Source organism: Cetorhinus maximus, chromosome 8 (genome assembly GCF_964194155.1).
Source record: "Cetorhinus maximus chromosome 8, sCetMax3.hap1.1, whole genome shotgun sequence".
Classification (NCBI taxonomy): Eukaryota; Metazoa; Chordata; class Chondrichthyes; order Lamniformes; family Cetorhinidae; genus Cetorhinus; species Cetorhinus maximus.
This window is the reverse complement of record NC_135886.1, coordinates 118,616,253-118,631,878: the sequence shown is the minus strand read 5'-3', so window position 1 is coordinate 118,631,878 and position 15,626 is coordinate 118,616,253. Positions and strand designations below refer to the sequence as shown.

The window sequence follows — 15,626 nt, the reverse complement described above, 5'->3', positions numbered from 1 at the left end:
GCACATTAAATTACAGTAATGATGACACACACAATACTGGGTATTGTAACTGCCAAAACTGTATAACACTGATGTTTCGAGACCTATTGTTTGGCCAGTGTCACAGTCTGGAACATCACGGTGGGGGGGTGGAGTGGAAATGCAAGCTGAATATTTAAATGACCAATGTTAATCAATTCTGTTGGGATGGCCTATGGTGTGGAATGCAGCTTAAATGTGACTGTCTGACCTAAGGATGGCTGGTGATGGAAATATCACACTTAAATGCGATGTTCATCTACTGCGCTTGTTATACTCACCACTGTATTTTGAAGCAAGTTTTTTTTTCATGTATGTATTGCGGTTTTGTGCTCAGTGTCAGGGGTTTATATGCTGTACTATGGAACACATCTTTTTTGCATCCAGTTTTATCATGAAGTACTCTTGGGTCAGAAATAATACAGCCAGATTCAAGATATCCTCTGCTTTCCCCTCTGGCAAGAAGCCTTATCCAAAGGCATACAGTTTCTACTTTGATTTCTATCAAATTACCTATCCTGTGCCCTCTCTTGAAATTGACAATTTAATGCAAGTAAAACCACGTTTTGGGTCATTTTGAGCTGATTCTTACCTGCTACTGACTACGTTGAGAGCACGTAAATGTAATTAATAAAATACTGCTATATCTAGCAGAGGGAGCAACCCTTTATAAACAAATAAACAAAATTCATCATATTTCACACCTCATTAGATAAGATGTTAATAAAATGTTCAATGCTTCCCATCTCCATTTCTAATAATGGGTCAGCAATAAGAAACATTACATTAGTCTGTTCCACTGTCTATCAATCCAGATAAACTAAAAAGAAATTGGCTTCATTTATATTGTACCTTTTCACAACCTCACTTTATTAGCTTTGGAATATTCTATGTTTGAAGTGTAGTTACTGTTGCAATGAAGGAAGCACTACAGCAAATTTGCAAGTAATAATTAAACAAATGACCAAATAACCTGTTTCAGCGATGTTGGATGTTGGATAAATGAACACTCCAGAGAAGGTTAGAGAGAACATGTCTGCTATCCTTCGAATAGTGTATTGGGATTTTTTTTATGTCGACCCCGAGAGGACAGGTTTAACGTCCCATCCAAACGATGGCACCTGCTCCAGTGTGGCACTTGTGGAGTACTGTACTGAAATGTTAGCCCAGCATTATGTGCTCAAATCTCTGGAGTGGGGCAAACACCTGAATCAGGCAAGAGTGGTATCACTGAAACTCAGCTGACATTATAAACTACTTTATGAAATATGCTGTTCTAACAACCAAATTCGAGTCTGAACAAAGGCATTGAAAGAACAAATAAAACTCACTTTAGGACAATGAAACAGAACAGCTGGAAATATTTAGCAGGTCAGACAACATCTGTTGGGATAACAGAAGCCCGTTAACATTCAGGTCATTACTTCCAAGTTTTGTGTCATCTGCAAATTTTGAAGTACAGTGAGTTGTGAGAAGGATAGTGTTGGACTTCAAGAGGACATGGTGCTGGTGGTATGGGTGGACATGTGGCAGATGAAATTTAAGGAAGAGAATTGTGAAGTGATACATTTTGGTAGGAAGAAAGAGGAGAGGAAAAAAGAAAGTAGAAGATACAATTCTAAAAGGGATGCAGAACAGAGGGACCTGGAGGTATATGTGCACAATTCATTGAAGGTGGCAGGGCAGGTAGAGAATGTGGTCAATAAGATATTCATGATCCTGGTCTTTATAGATAGAAGCTTGGAGTAGGACTGCAAGAAAGTTATGAACCTTTGTAAAGCACTGGCTCTACTTCATTATTTTGTTCAATTCTGGGCACCATACATTTTAGGAAGGATATGAAGGCTTTGGAGAGGGTGCAGAATAGATTTACAAGAACGGTTCCAGAGATGAGAGACTTTAGTTACATGGGTAGATTGGAGAGCTGGGGTTATTCTCCTTAGAGAAGTGAAAGCTAAGAGGAGACTTGATAGAGGTGCTCAAAATCATGAGGAATCTGGACAGAGTTGACAGAGGAACTGTTCCCATTGGCAGAAGGGTAGAGAACCAGAGGGCACCAATTTAAAGTGATTGATGAAAGAACCAAAGGTGACCTGAGGAAAAGGTTTTTTTACACAGCAACTGGTTAGGATCTAGAATGCACTGCCTAAGAGTGTGATGGACGCAGATTCAATTGTAGCATTCAAGAGGGAATTGGATAAGCACCTGCAGGGAGAGAAAATTTGCAGGGCTATGGGGAAAAGGCAGGGGAGTGGGACTAGCTGAGTGCCTCATGCAGAGAGCTGACATGGACACAAAGGGCAGAATGGCCTCTTTCTGTGCTATAGCCATTCTATGATTCAATGAAGACCATTCTTTTTAGAACAGCTGCTTCCCTTTCAACTTACTGTCAAGGTCTGATTGTGCAATCAGTTACATATAATGGTCATTGTTGCCATGGACAAATTAGGTCCTCTCAAGGAAATGGCCATTTAAAAAAAGAAAATTGATACCACAAAATAAAAATACAAAATCACCTGCTGCCTGCCTTACAATAGGCTGTAAAGGACACAGCACATACTGAAACAACAGTAAGTTTCCAGTACAACTGGCATACAGCCTGATGTGAGAAGGAATTTTAAAGCAATTTATCTGTAGAACGCTGTGATAATGAAACAAAGTGCCACTTTACTAATGTTACTATTTTGTGTAGTCTGGACTTAGCCCAAAGCTGGTTTCAGCTCTCCTTATGTTCAGTTCAGTGCTTTAGAACAGAGTAGATACTGCCCCATTTTTAGAGTATTGTGTAATTTATTTCCCACCCCTGATTTTTCTCTTCTCCCTGAAGGTGCTGTTACTGAGAGCACTGAGTACCTTGACCAGTTGTCAGGTCTGAACCTGGTCACTGGTTGCTGACAAACTACTTGATTGTGGGGATCATCACAGCTGAGCTTGACCCTATCTTGGCATTATGTTCAAACATGTGCGTTCCAGAGGGATCACTGGATCAGGAATGGAATCATTGACTGACTGATTTCTCAAAAACCTGATTGTTGAGGTGCTGAGGCTAATTTTAGAACTCATACTGACATCCTGGCTGATCACTGAGCAGAAACCAGAGATCCAACTTGGGCGTTCCTGGGCTGTACGGATCAGATCCCCACTTAGAAAATCTTTTACCAGCCCAGTCATTGGGTGAGTCCATGCTGTGTTGTACAAGTCAAAAGGATCGTTTTTACTGCATGCTACATGCAGCCAGAGTTCCATAATTTCTAATGGCTTGCTTTCTTCTGGTAAGCTTGGAAGCATCTTAGTGTCTGGAACAGAATGGGCGACTACAGAGCAAGACAATTGAGGAAGCTTGAGACAGATAATAGCAATGTTTGATCCACTTGTAATTTGGACTTTTGGATTGTTTTACGTCTTGTAACCATATAACCAGCAGTATGCACAGAATTGGATTTTGTTGGAGGTTCACCAGAGCTAAAGATTATATTGTCAAAGTGTGTTACTAACAGATACTTAGCAGCTTGAAAGCAAGGTACTATGCTTCTTATTCCCCTCCCAAGTTAGTAATGGTGTGGGCGACTGTTACTTTAATGAAGTGCGTGCATCGGCAAAGGAATGAAAGCAGCTAGAAGGGTACTGGCCTCCACCGAGCAGAGCTAATGATGCCTCAGTTTGGTTCATAGGTGAACAGGCCTGATCAAAGACCTTTCGGGTGGTTGAATATAAGTGTAACATATAAAGGTGCATTTGTCAGAGGTGACAAATTGAGAAACACCAAAGGAACAGGCCATGGCCTGCAGTACAGGATCCCAGCAAAGTTGGAAAGAGTATGAGTCACAGTGAGGTAAATCAGGAATTAGTTGTTGGTGGTCCAAACTTCGGTTTAAAACCTGTAGGTTGTGCAAGGATGCGCACACTAAGAAAGATGAGCAGTCTCATTGATTTGATGTCATGGAAAAGAAGAGGTACTGATGCAATGAGTTAATTGAACCCACTACTTAATGAACAAGGCGAATATTTAGAGTCTTCTCTAAATGGGCAGAATTGTTCAACCGATCCCTGTTTAATGAAAGAATCTAAGCAGTGATCTAGCTGAACCAGAATGAGCTTCACATTTTCAATGACTGTCATAAAATAGATCATTCAGTTAAAATGGAATTAAAAAAACAATAGTCTCATCATGGTTAGCTTCACGTACTCCATTTCCAGCTCTGAAAAAAAATCATTGAAATGGGTCAAGAAAACAACAATTTATTTATTTTTTTTCCCAGGAGATAGTTGCAAGATTTTCTATATTTATTGAAACCTATGTGGTCTTTTATTTTTTTTCCAGGTGAATAGGACCTTAAGGTGATAGTTGCTGCTGCTGGGATCACTATCTCACTTGCCCATATGTGGTTTGCATCATGGGCTCCCACATTAGATAGTGGACATGAACATTGTGCATCTTTAATATGTCAATTCCCAGATTACTGTCCAAGACCCTGACTTACATGCATTTCTGTCTGACATCATTGTTTATTTTTTGCCTGACGTACTTACACTTGACTCAACATAAAGCTTACCCTGGACTACAAACAGATATAATCAACTGTTCTGGTGAATCCCCTATAGGCTTATTTATCTCACTGTAACAAAAAAAACCTCCAGGTATTTAAAAATTGTTGATGTGTTTTCAATGGTGCATGCATCATGTTGCTGCCATATACTAGAATATAGTAAATATAATATGGTATGTAATTTATTTAAAAACCCTAAAACAGTGGATTTTTGCAGAAACTTTAGCATTGTCAAATATATTTAGAGTTGAATCTTCACCCCTGATGTCCTAATACGTTCCTTTGCACAGAGCTTCTGTATATGCAGTTTGCCTCTTTGTTACTTTGAGTTACTTGGTGATTTCATTACCTGTCAAATAAACTTTTGTCAAAATCTCAAAAAACCAATCCTGCAAGATGTTTGTATTTGAACTGAAAGGCTTGACTCTCTTGCTTCAAACATCTAAGACAAACAAGTGTTGCAACCATTGTATCAAAAATAAACTGGAGAATGTTTTCTTTGAGTGAAGCTGGCATTTAAACCTTTGTGTCACAGGGATGAGGAATTTAAATTATATGGAGAGTAGAAAAGGTGTGACATTCTCCTTAAAGAAGAGAAAGCTAAGTAGAGAATTAATAGGCATTGAAATATGAAGGATTTTGATGGAGTAAATAAAGAGAAACTGTTTACATTGGCATGGGGGTCAGTATTAGAGGATACAGATTTAAGATAATTGGCAAAAGAGCCAAAGAGGAGATGGCAAATTTTTAAAAAACTGAGTTATGATCTGGAGTGTATTGTCAGAAAGGGTGGTGGACGCAAATTCAATAGAGAAAAAGGAAAATCTGCAGGGCTATGGAGGAAGAGCAGGGATGTGGAACTAATTGGAGAGCGCTGTCAAAAGAGATGTGCTGTAAGATTCTATATTCTATTAATGAATACCCTGCCAAATCTTCCTCGTTGCCACATTAAGATCTGTGCTTCCAACAATGAGCAACTTCCAATGTAAATGTGCTGAGCCAGGGAGGCATGAAAAAAAATAAAGTCGAACAGGAACTGACAGTACTTTAGTAAAGTAAAATTAAAGCATTCTTTGTAGTTGCTGGGTCTCTGTTTTTTTAATTGCTTTTCCTATGTTCTAGTATTAATATAAAATGCTCCTTTACTTGTAGGTAGTGAGTACCATTTTTTCTTTATTGATTCGTAGGACGTGTACATCACTGGCAAGCCCAAAATTTTATTGCTCATTCCTAATTGTTCTTGAGAAGGTGATGGTGAGCTACTGCCTTAAACTGCTGCAGTCCATGTGGGGAACCTGCTCCCATTGTGCTGTTAGGTAGGGAGATCCAAAACTTTGACCCAGCGATGATTAAGCAACAGTGATAATATTTCCAAGTCACGTGTAACTTGGAGGTGGAATGGCGATCTCTGACTTGCTGTTTTGGCCACATAATTTCTATAGCTGGTCCAGTTACGTTTTTGGTCAATGGTAACCTCCCAGGGTGTTGTTGATGGGGGATTCAGTGATGGTAATGCTATTGAATGTCAAAGGGCGATGGTTAGATTCTGTTCTGTTGGAGTTGGTCATTGTCTGGCACTTGTGTGATGCGAATGTTACCATTTATGAGCTCAAGCCTGAATATTATCCATGCCTTGCTGGATATTGGCGTGGACTACTTCATTAACTGAGGAGTTGTTAATGAAACTGAACACTGCAATCATTAGCGAACTTCCCCACTTCTGACCATATGATGGCAAGAAGGTCATTGATGAAGAGGTTAAAGGTCAACAGGATTAGACAAAGTAAACATGGATTTATGAAAGGGAAATCATATTTGACAAACCTACTGGAGTTTCTTGTGGATGTAACTAGCAGAATAGATAAGGGAGAACCAGTGGATGTGGTGCATTTGAATTTTCAGAAGGCTTTTGATTAGGTTATTAGGAGGTTAGTGTGTAAACTTGAAGCACATGGGATTGGGGGTAATATATTGGCATGGATTGTGAATTGGTTAGCAGATAGGAAATGGAGAGTAGGAATAAATAGGTCTTTTTTCGGAGTGATAGGCAGTGACTGGTGGGGTACCGCAGGGATCAGTGCTTGAGCCCCAGCCATTCACAATATATATCAATGATTTGGATGAGGGAACCAAAAGTAAAATTTTCAAGTTTGCTGACAAAATGAAACTTAGTGGGAATGTGAGTGATGAAGAGGGTGTTAAGAGGCTTCAATGCATTTAGGCAGGTTGAGTGAGTGGGCAAATACTTGGCAGATGCAGTGTAATGTGGCTGACTGTGAAGTTATCCACTTTGGTGGGAAAAACAGAATAGCAGAGTATTATTTAAATGGTGGTAGTTTGAGCAATGGTGTATGAAGGGACCTGGGTGTCCTTGTACTCCAATCACAGCAAGCATGCAGGTGCAGCAAGCAATTAAGAAGGCAAATGGTATGTTGACCTTCATTGCGAGAGGAGCAAGGATGTCTTACTGCAGCTGTACAAGGCCTTGGTGAGACCACACCTGGGTATACTTGCCATTGAGGAGTGCAGCGAAGGTTCACCAGACTGATTCCTGGGATGGCAGGATTGTCGTATAAGGAGAGATTGGGCCGACTAAGCCTGTATTCACTGGAGTTTAGAAGAATGAGAGGAGATCTCATTGAAACATAAAATTCTGACAGGGATGCAGAGACTGGATGTAGGGATGATAGTTCCTCTGGCTGGGGGGCCGAGAACAAGGGATCACAGTCGCAGGATATGGGGTAGACCATTTAGGTCTAAGATGAGGAAAAACTTTTCTCGGGGGTGGTGAGCCTGTGGAATTCGCTACATAAGAAGGCTGTGGAGGCCAAGGCACTGAATATATTTAAGAAGGAAATAGATAGATTTCTGGACTCTAAAGGCAGCAAGGGGTATGGGGAGAGAGCGGGAGTATAGTGTTGAGACAGAGGATCAGCCATGCTCACATTGAATGGCAGAGCAGGTTCGAAGGGCTGAATGACCAACTCCTCCTATTTTCTATGTTTCTATTACTGAGCCTTAGACTCTACCCTGGGGAACACCGGGGCTGAACTGATTGGCCTCCAACAACCACAGCCATTTTCCTTTGTGTTCCGTATGACTACAACCAGTGAGAGTTTTCCCTTTGATTATCATTGACTTCACTTTAGTCAAATACTGCCTCGCTGTCAAGGGGGAGTCTCTTTCCCTCATTTGTGGAACTCCACTCTTTTGCCCATGTTTGGACCAAGGCTGTAATGAAATTTGGAGCTGAGTGGTTCAGGCGGAAAACAAACTGACCATTGCTAAATGGGTTATTGGTGAGAAAGTGCCACCTGATATCATTGTTGATAACCCCCATCACTTTGCTGATGAGTGGGATTAGGCTGGTGGGGTTATAATTGTTCGGATTGGGTTTGTCCTTTTTGTGGACAGGATATACCTGGGTAATTTTCCACTTTGTGAGGCATGTGCCAGTGCTGTAGATGTACTGAAAACAATTTGGCAAGGAGCGCAGCTAGTTCTGGAGGACAAGTCTTCAGCACTGCAGCTGGATGTTGTCAGGGCTGTTAGCCTTTGCTGTGTTCAGTGCTCTCAGCCATTTCTTGATATCAAGCGGAATGAATTGAATTGGCTGAAGACTGGCATCTATGATACTGGAAACCTTGGGAGGAGGCTGAGATGGATCGTTCACTTAGCACTTCTGGCTGAAAATGTTTGTAAATGCACCAGCTTTGTCTTTTGCACTGATGCACTGGGCTCCACCATCACACTCATGGAAGCTCCTTCTCTTCCCATTAGTTGTTTAATAGTCTACCGCCATTCCCAACTGGATGTGACAGGATTACATAGCTTTGATCTGATCCATAGGTTGTAGAATTGCCTAGCTTTGTCAATGGAATGCTGCTTCCCTGTTTAGCATGTGTGTAGTCCTGTTCTGTAGCTTCACTAGACTGGCACGTCAATTTTAGGTATGTTGGCTGCGACTCATGGTTGGTCCTAGCCGTGATGGTATTGGTAGAGTGAGGGATAAAATGGGTCACAAGGTTACCAATTGTGGTGAAATGTTGCTTTTTTTCTATTCGTTCATGGGATGTTGGCGTTGCCCTTGTTCAGAGGTCAACCACATTGCTGTGAGTCTGGAGTCACATGTAGGCCAGGCCGGGGAGTGGTTAGTGAACCACATGACAATCGGCAATGGTTTCATAGGGCAGGATTTTACAGCCCCGTTTCGGCGGGGATGGGGCCGTAAAATGCGTCGAGCCATTATAAATCCCATTGACGACAGCAGGAATGTAAAATCCCGCTGTCGTAAAATTCTGCCCGTAGTCTTTTAATTCCAGATTTTTACTGTATTCAAATTTTCACCATCTGCCTTGGTGGGATTTGAGCCCTTATCCCCATAGCATTATCTTGGGTCTTCTGGACAACTTGACCAATGACAATACCACTATACCACTGCCTACCTCTGGTACTGTGGTAGTACCACACAACACAATGGGAGATATCCTCAGTGTGAAGACGGGACTTCATCTCTCCAGAAGGACTTTGTTTGTCAGTACCACTAATACTGTCATGGCTAGATGCCTCTGTAACAGGTAGATTGACGAGGATGAGGTCAAGTAACTTTCTTCCTCAAGTAGGTTCTTTCACCACCTGCCACAGGCCCTGTTTGGCAGTTGAAATCAGCCAGCTCAATCAGTAGTGGCACTAGCAGGCCACTCGTTGATGGTAAGCCCCCAACCAGAATACATTCTGTACTGTTGTTACTCTTAGTGCTTCTAATTGGCATTCAATATGGAGGGGTACCGACGATCAGCTCAGGGAGGCAGGGGGTGGGGGTTGGACTTAGATGATAATCAGCGGAAGATTTCCTTGCCCATGTTTGACCTGATTCCATCAGACTTCTTGGAGTCCAGAGTCAATGCTGAGGACTCCTGAGGCCATTCCTTCTGGCTGTATACCACTGTGTCACCACCTCTGGTGGATCTGACCTGCTGGTGAGCAAGGGATGGCGATGGAGGAGACAGGGGCGTTGGTTGTAAAGTATGATTCTGAGAGTATGACTGTCAGGCTACTGCTTGGCTAGTCTGTGGAACAGCTCCCTCAAGTCATAGATGTTATTGTGGAAGACTTTGCAGGATGGATTGGACTGGTTGTGCCTTTGCTGTATCTGAAACTGATGCCAAGGAGTTTCTTCCAATGTCATTCTTATGAAAGCCTTTTGCAGTGTTTTGGTACAACTGGGTGGCTTGCTTGCCATTGAGAGGGGAATTTTGAGTGAATCACATTGCTGTGGGTTTGGACTCTCATATATCCCAGACCAGGTAAGGACATTAGTGAACCATGTGGGTTTATACAAGGAGGTCTTGTGGTACAGTGGTAGCATCCCTACCTCTGGGTCAGAAGCTCTGGGTTCAAATCCTACTTCAGGAGTTGATGGCCATAGAAGGTGCATTCATAACGTGGCCAAACAGGTTGATTATTAGCATGTAAATCCTTCCAATACACCTGATGGTAGACAGTAAGAGCGGGAGGGTTTCCTGGTCAGCCATAATGCAGAAGGCAGTGGAAAACCACTGCACTACTTTACCAAGCATAATCATGGATCAATCCAATGGGAGTCCATGGTTACCAATACCCCCTTAGAGCATGCTACCTGAAGGAGAAAGTGGAGTGGTCACCATCATTGATACCAGTTTTTAATTCCAGATTTATTTAATTGACTGCCATGCTGGGATTTGAACTCATGACTCCAGATCTTCAGTCCAGGTTTCTGGATTACTAGTCCAGTACCATAACCACTATTCCACCATTAATCCCACCTTTCCAAAACATCAACTGATTGATCGGTCATTCAATTATGTTCAATGCGTTGTGACCATTTCATGAAAACAACAAGTATAGGAAAAGCTTGTATGTCGCGTGACTGCTATTTTGAACATGACACTTGAGTAAAGGGTGTACCCATTATAGACATGTACGGATACTTTGAAAAAGTCATTTTGGTGAGGAGAATGTAAACTGACAAGTAACTTGCCAGACTCGTTAAAAATGCCAGTAATTCTTGTCCAGTTGAACCTGAACCTTTACCCTGAAGTATTAAAATGACACATTGGCTAATGATCTTGGTTATTTGTTTATAATAAATTATGAAAAGCCACAACCTGAAACGTTAATGCTGTTTCTATCTACAGATGCTGTCAGACCTGCTGAGTATTTCCAGCATTTTCAGTGTTTATTTCAGATTTCCAACATCTGTAATATTTTGCCTTTGTTGTAAAAGTAAATATTTATGTTTGATTAATGCCTTTTCTTTTTCAAAATTACCTTTCTGCTACAGTCAAGGAATAGCCACTGACAAGCGCTGACTGAAAGTGCCCAGAAGAAATCTGCAACTCATTGAGAAGCTCTTAGTACAGTGTGGACATCATGAGCGACCCCAATATTGAAGACGCAAACACAACTGTGAATGAATTGTGTTGGGAGTGTGGCCAGACTCACATGGTGCTAGAGAACCACTTGTACGATTATCAGGATGAAGTGGACGATGAACTAGTTTGTCACATTTGCCTCCAGCCTTTGCTGCAGCCTCTGGACACCCCATGCGGCCATACATTTTGCTTCAAGTGCCTGGAGAATTTCCTGCAAGAGCAGGATTTCTGCCCAATGGATCGTAAGAGGCTTCACTTCCAGCACTGTCGGAAATCCAGCCTTCTGGTGCGGAACCTGCTTGATAAGTTGATTGTTTTCTGCCCTTTTCGATTGGACTGTGGGAAGGTGATGCAACGCTGTGAGCTGGACCCTCATCTCCAGAATAGGTAAGCGGTGTGCGGTCCAGTTTCAGTGGGGAGAAAAATATATCATTGTAGGTATTTTGTCATTACCTAGCTAACTAAAGCAGGAATTAGCACTGAAATTCAGAATTTTCAATGCCCCCAAACAATCTGTAAAATATGAAATCTAATTGAGAAATGCCAAGCTACTATTTATATAGCATCATTTCATATCCTTGGGTCATCCCAAAGTGTTTCACTGCCAAAGTGCTTTTGAAATGCATTTACATAGACAAACTGAACAGTAATTTGTGTCCATATGCAACACAAAGATGGGATTCCCTGCCTAAATGCCACTGTTTCTCCTCATTTAAAGCCCAACTTCTTGACTGAACTTCTGATGTCTTCCGCCACTCCAGTAATCTCTCCTTTGGCTTGGCATCCATTATTTTCTTCATGTCTCTAAGACATTCCATGATATTCCCTATAATAAGGGCAATTTAAAAATGCAATAACTTCTCTTTTCTGTAATCAGCTCCCCGATGGCTCAGTGAGTAAAGGTACTAACATTTTTAACAGTAAGTCATACCAAGCAGAAGCTCTCAGCTTGGATTTTCTCTGCATTGAGTTAACTCATCTCATTTGGGGAAGCATTTGAGCACTGCATATGGTCTCCATGTTCATAGCTTAAGCTTCTGATTGCTGCTGGGGCATTCACACATGGATGGTAGGTGAGGGTTTATTATGACAGTAATACCTGTAATGGTCAAGTATGCTGTTATCACTTACTTCCTTGACTAACCACTTGATTTTTAAAAATTGTTTATTCATGGGATGTGGGCCATGCATTTATTGCCCATCCCTAGTTGTCCTTGAGAAGGTGGTGGTGATTGAGTGACTAGAGGTGTGCTGGCAACCTTGGAATCATATCCCATCAAGTGTTGGTGCCTTTAGTAGAGATTGGCAAAAACAATGAGTGCACCATGCAGTAAGTTATAAACTATTTTTATACCAGCACTTGTTTAGTAAGGATTCTGGGAGACTTCCCAGTGAACTGGTTCCTAGCAATTAAGTTCCTCACTCTGGCTGCATTGTCCCAGTGGTAGACCAGGATATGCATTCTACAATTCTGCGAATAGAGCCAGATGTAGTAGTGTAAACACCAGGAATAGGCTCGTGAATATTGGTTTTCCAGAATTCAACTAGTGCTAGTTTAGCTACAGAGACAAAGCTCTGCAACTGAATTTAAATGTATAATTCATTATCAACCATAACAGTATATATGCTTTACAAAGTGGGTGTTTTAGCTTAAGCTTGGAACATAAGAACAGGCCCCTATAGCCTATTCTGTCCTTCAGTTAGATGATGACTAATCTCTACCTTGACTCCAGCTTTTCTCCATATTCCTGTATGCCCTTACCCAACAAAAATATATCATTCTCAATCTTAAATTTCATTTGATCCAGAATCTAAAGCCTTTTGGGGAAAAGAGAGTTCCAGATTTCCACTACCCTTTGTTTGAAAAAGAGCTTCCTGATTTCACTCTGAATTAGCCTAGCTTCAATTTTTAAGAAAAAAATAAAAATTAAATTAAAATAGCTGGAAAAACTCAGCAGGTCTGACAGCATCTGCGGAGAGGAATACCGTTAATGTTTCGAGTCCATATGACTCTTCATCAGAACTGAGGAATTTCCTCAGTTCTGATGAAGAGTCATATGGACTCAAAACGTTAACTGTATTCCTCTCCGCAGATGCTGCCAGACCTCCTGAGTTTTTCCAGCTATTTTTATATTTGTTTCAGATTTCCAGCATCCGCAGTATTTTGCTTCAATTTTTAAGATTTTGCTGCTTGGTCTGGATTCCCCGACTAGAGGAAATAGGTTCTCTGTATCTATCCTATCGAATCCTTTAATCATTTTAAATGCCTCCGTTAGGTCATGCCTCTAACTTTTAAACTCAAGGGAATACAAGCCAAGTTCATTTCTTCAACTTAACCCTATTTATCCCTCCAAGGCCTACATTTCTGAGGTCTGGCCAATGCTTTGAACAACTGAAGCATCAGTTCCTCTCTACTGCATTCCAACTCCTTTGAGATAAAGGCTAATGTCCCATTAATCATTTTGGTTACATGTTTTTGTATAGTGAAATCCATTATTTTCCACTAAGGAGGATTGACAGTTTTGGCAATGTGGATTCAAATGAGCATGTATCCATTCTTGATCACTCTGTGGTCTCTCAACCACCACCCCAACTCTAGTCGTCCAGCTGTAGGTCCCTGTGCACCCTTTGCTCCTCTCAATGTCAGTCTATTTCTTGCCTTTCAGTCCGCTGTCATGGGTTGTTCGTTTAGTCACTATTCTTGTCCTCTGGAACACTCTGCCTAATATCTTGCTTTTGCTCCTTCCCTCCTTGCTATTAAAATCAATTTCACTGACTGAATCTTTAGCCCTAACCATCTCCATTGCTCCTGTTTTCTCTTGTGTGCATCCACTGCTTTGTCCTCAATGTAAAGCACTAAAATATCCTCTTGCATTGTTAATGGTCACTGCCACAAACACCATTCCCTTGCCACTCTTTCTATCCCTCTCCCTGGTAACTGGCCGAGGCGGAAGCAAATTGCTTGCAACCTTGGTGTTATATTTGACCCCAGGATGAGCTTTCAACCACACACCTGAGCCATCACCAAGACCGCCATTTCTATCTCTGTAACAACGCCTGTCGCTGCCCCACCTCCACTCATCTCATCTGCTGTTGAAAGCCTCATTCGTGCCCTTTTACCCCGTGACTTGATTATTCAAATGGCACCCCTGGCCAGCCTCCAACATGCTACGCTCCATAAAGTTGAAGTCATTCAAAGCTCTGCTGCCTGTGTCCTCACTTGCACCAAATTCCATTCACCCACCCCCCACTGTGTTCATTGAGATATATTGGCTCCCAGTTGAGCAATGCCTTGATTTTTAAAATTCTCATCCTTGTTTTCAAATCCCTGCATACCTTGCCTCCACTGTTTCTCTAATCTCCACCAACTCCACAACCCTCTGAGATCTGTGTTCCTCCAAATCTTGAGCAGTCCCAATTTTAATTGTTCCCCCTTTGGGGGAGGCCCTTCAGCTGCCAGGGCACTAAGCTCTGGGATTCCATCCCTCCACCCCCCAAAAAGCTCTGCCTCCCTTCCTTTTTAAGCTGCTCGAAGCTTTTGGTCACCTTCCCTAATATATGGTTTGGTATCACATTTCATTTGATAACGCTCCCATAAAGCACCTTGGGACTTTTTACCACATTATACGTGCTATATAAATACAAGTTGTTCTACATGAGTGCTAACAAAATGCAAGCTGCCATTGTCTCTTATGGGCTTCACGGGTCAAAATCTTTGTCAAACCATGACCTTAGTGTAGTTTGCTTGGGTACTTTTACACACTAAAGACTGCTCCTGTCTCAGGCAAACAGCCTCCGTGCACTTCTTTCACTCTCATTTTCCTTTTGGTACCGATCTCTATTATACTGATGGGCTCTGATCGCCAAGAGCAAAGAACCCTGTGTAAATTAGGAGACCAATTTTGCTGAAACCAGGAACTTGAATCCAGCAGCAAACTTAGAGAGCCATGCTTTCTGCCATCCTGATAAGGCAATCGTTTTCCACAATGCAGGGAACTGTACTCTCTAGTCCAAACATCGCTTTTCCTGGCTCGAACTACATAAACAGATTACAAATGGCAGACATTCATATCAGGACTGTAGCAGATGACAGGAGGGTTGTGTGTCTGTAGTTAATTTATTGTAAAAGAAGTTTGAGTGGTCCGTTGAAAGAGCAGCATGCAAGCTTTCTGCCAATACTGTGAACACCATGGACAAACCAGGACAAAATTTGCCACCTTGAATTCTCATCATCTAGTGCTCTGCTTTTTAAATTAAATTTCAAAGAAAGTTATTCAGTAAGAATCAACTACACAAAGCTTAGTATTTTTAAAACTTCCTAAAATCCAGCTGGAGGGAATCTTGCAACTCGTACAGCATAATGGGAACCAAGAAAGTGTTTCATACCTCATTGAGTAGTTTACTATGGTAATACCCTGCGATAAGAATCTTGTACTTCATTCACTGGAATAATTCTGGCAGTAGAAATGTTACTTCCCTTTGGCTAATCTCAATACAGTTGAGCTGTGGTTCCTATTTTTAGTAGCTATTGTACTACAGCAAACCAACTCATGCTTTCCATTCTCCATATAGATGGAGGGCATGTTTTCCTAAATAGCATTATTCCCCACAAGTACAAAGTAACCCATCCCAAAACCAAACTTTGTGG

At 41.6% G+C, this 15,626-nt stretch overlaps 1 protein-coding gene across 1 annotated transcript in view; it reads left to right on the top strand.

The window, feature by feature from the left end:
* Positions 1–15,626, top strand: part of lnx2b (ligand of numb-protein X 2b) — a 71,549-nt gene that overhangs the window by 13,292 nt on the left and 42,631 nt on the right. Inside the window, exon 2 of the mRNA XM_078547474.1 lies at positions 10,888–11,365. Within this exon, the coding sequence (XP_078403600.1) occupies positions 10,977–11,365 (389 nt within the window). The 5' untranslated portion in view covers positions 10,888–10,976. The remainder of the gene's footprint in view (positions 1–10,887; positions 11,366–15,626) is intronic.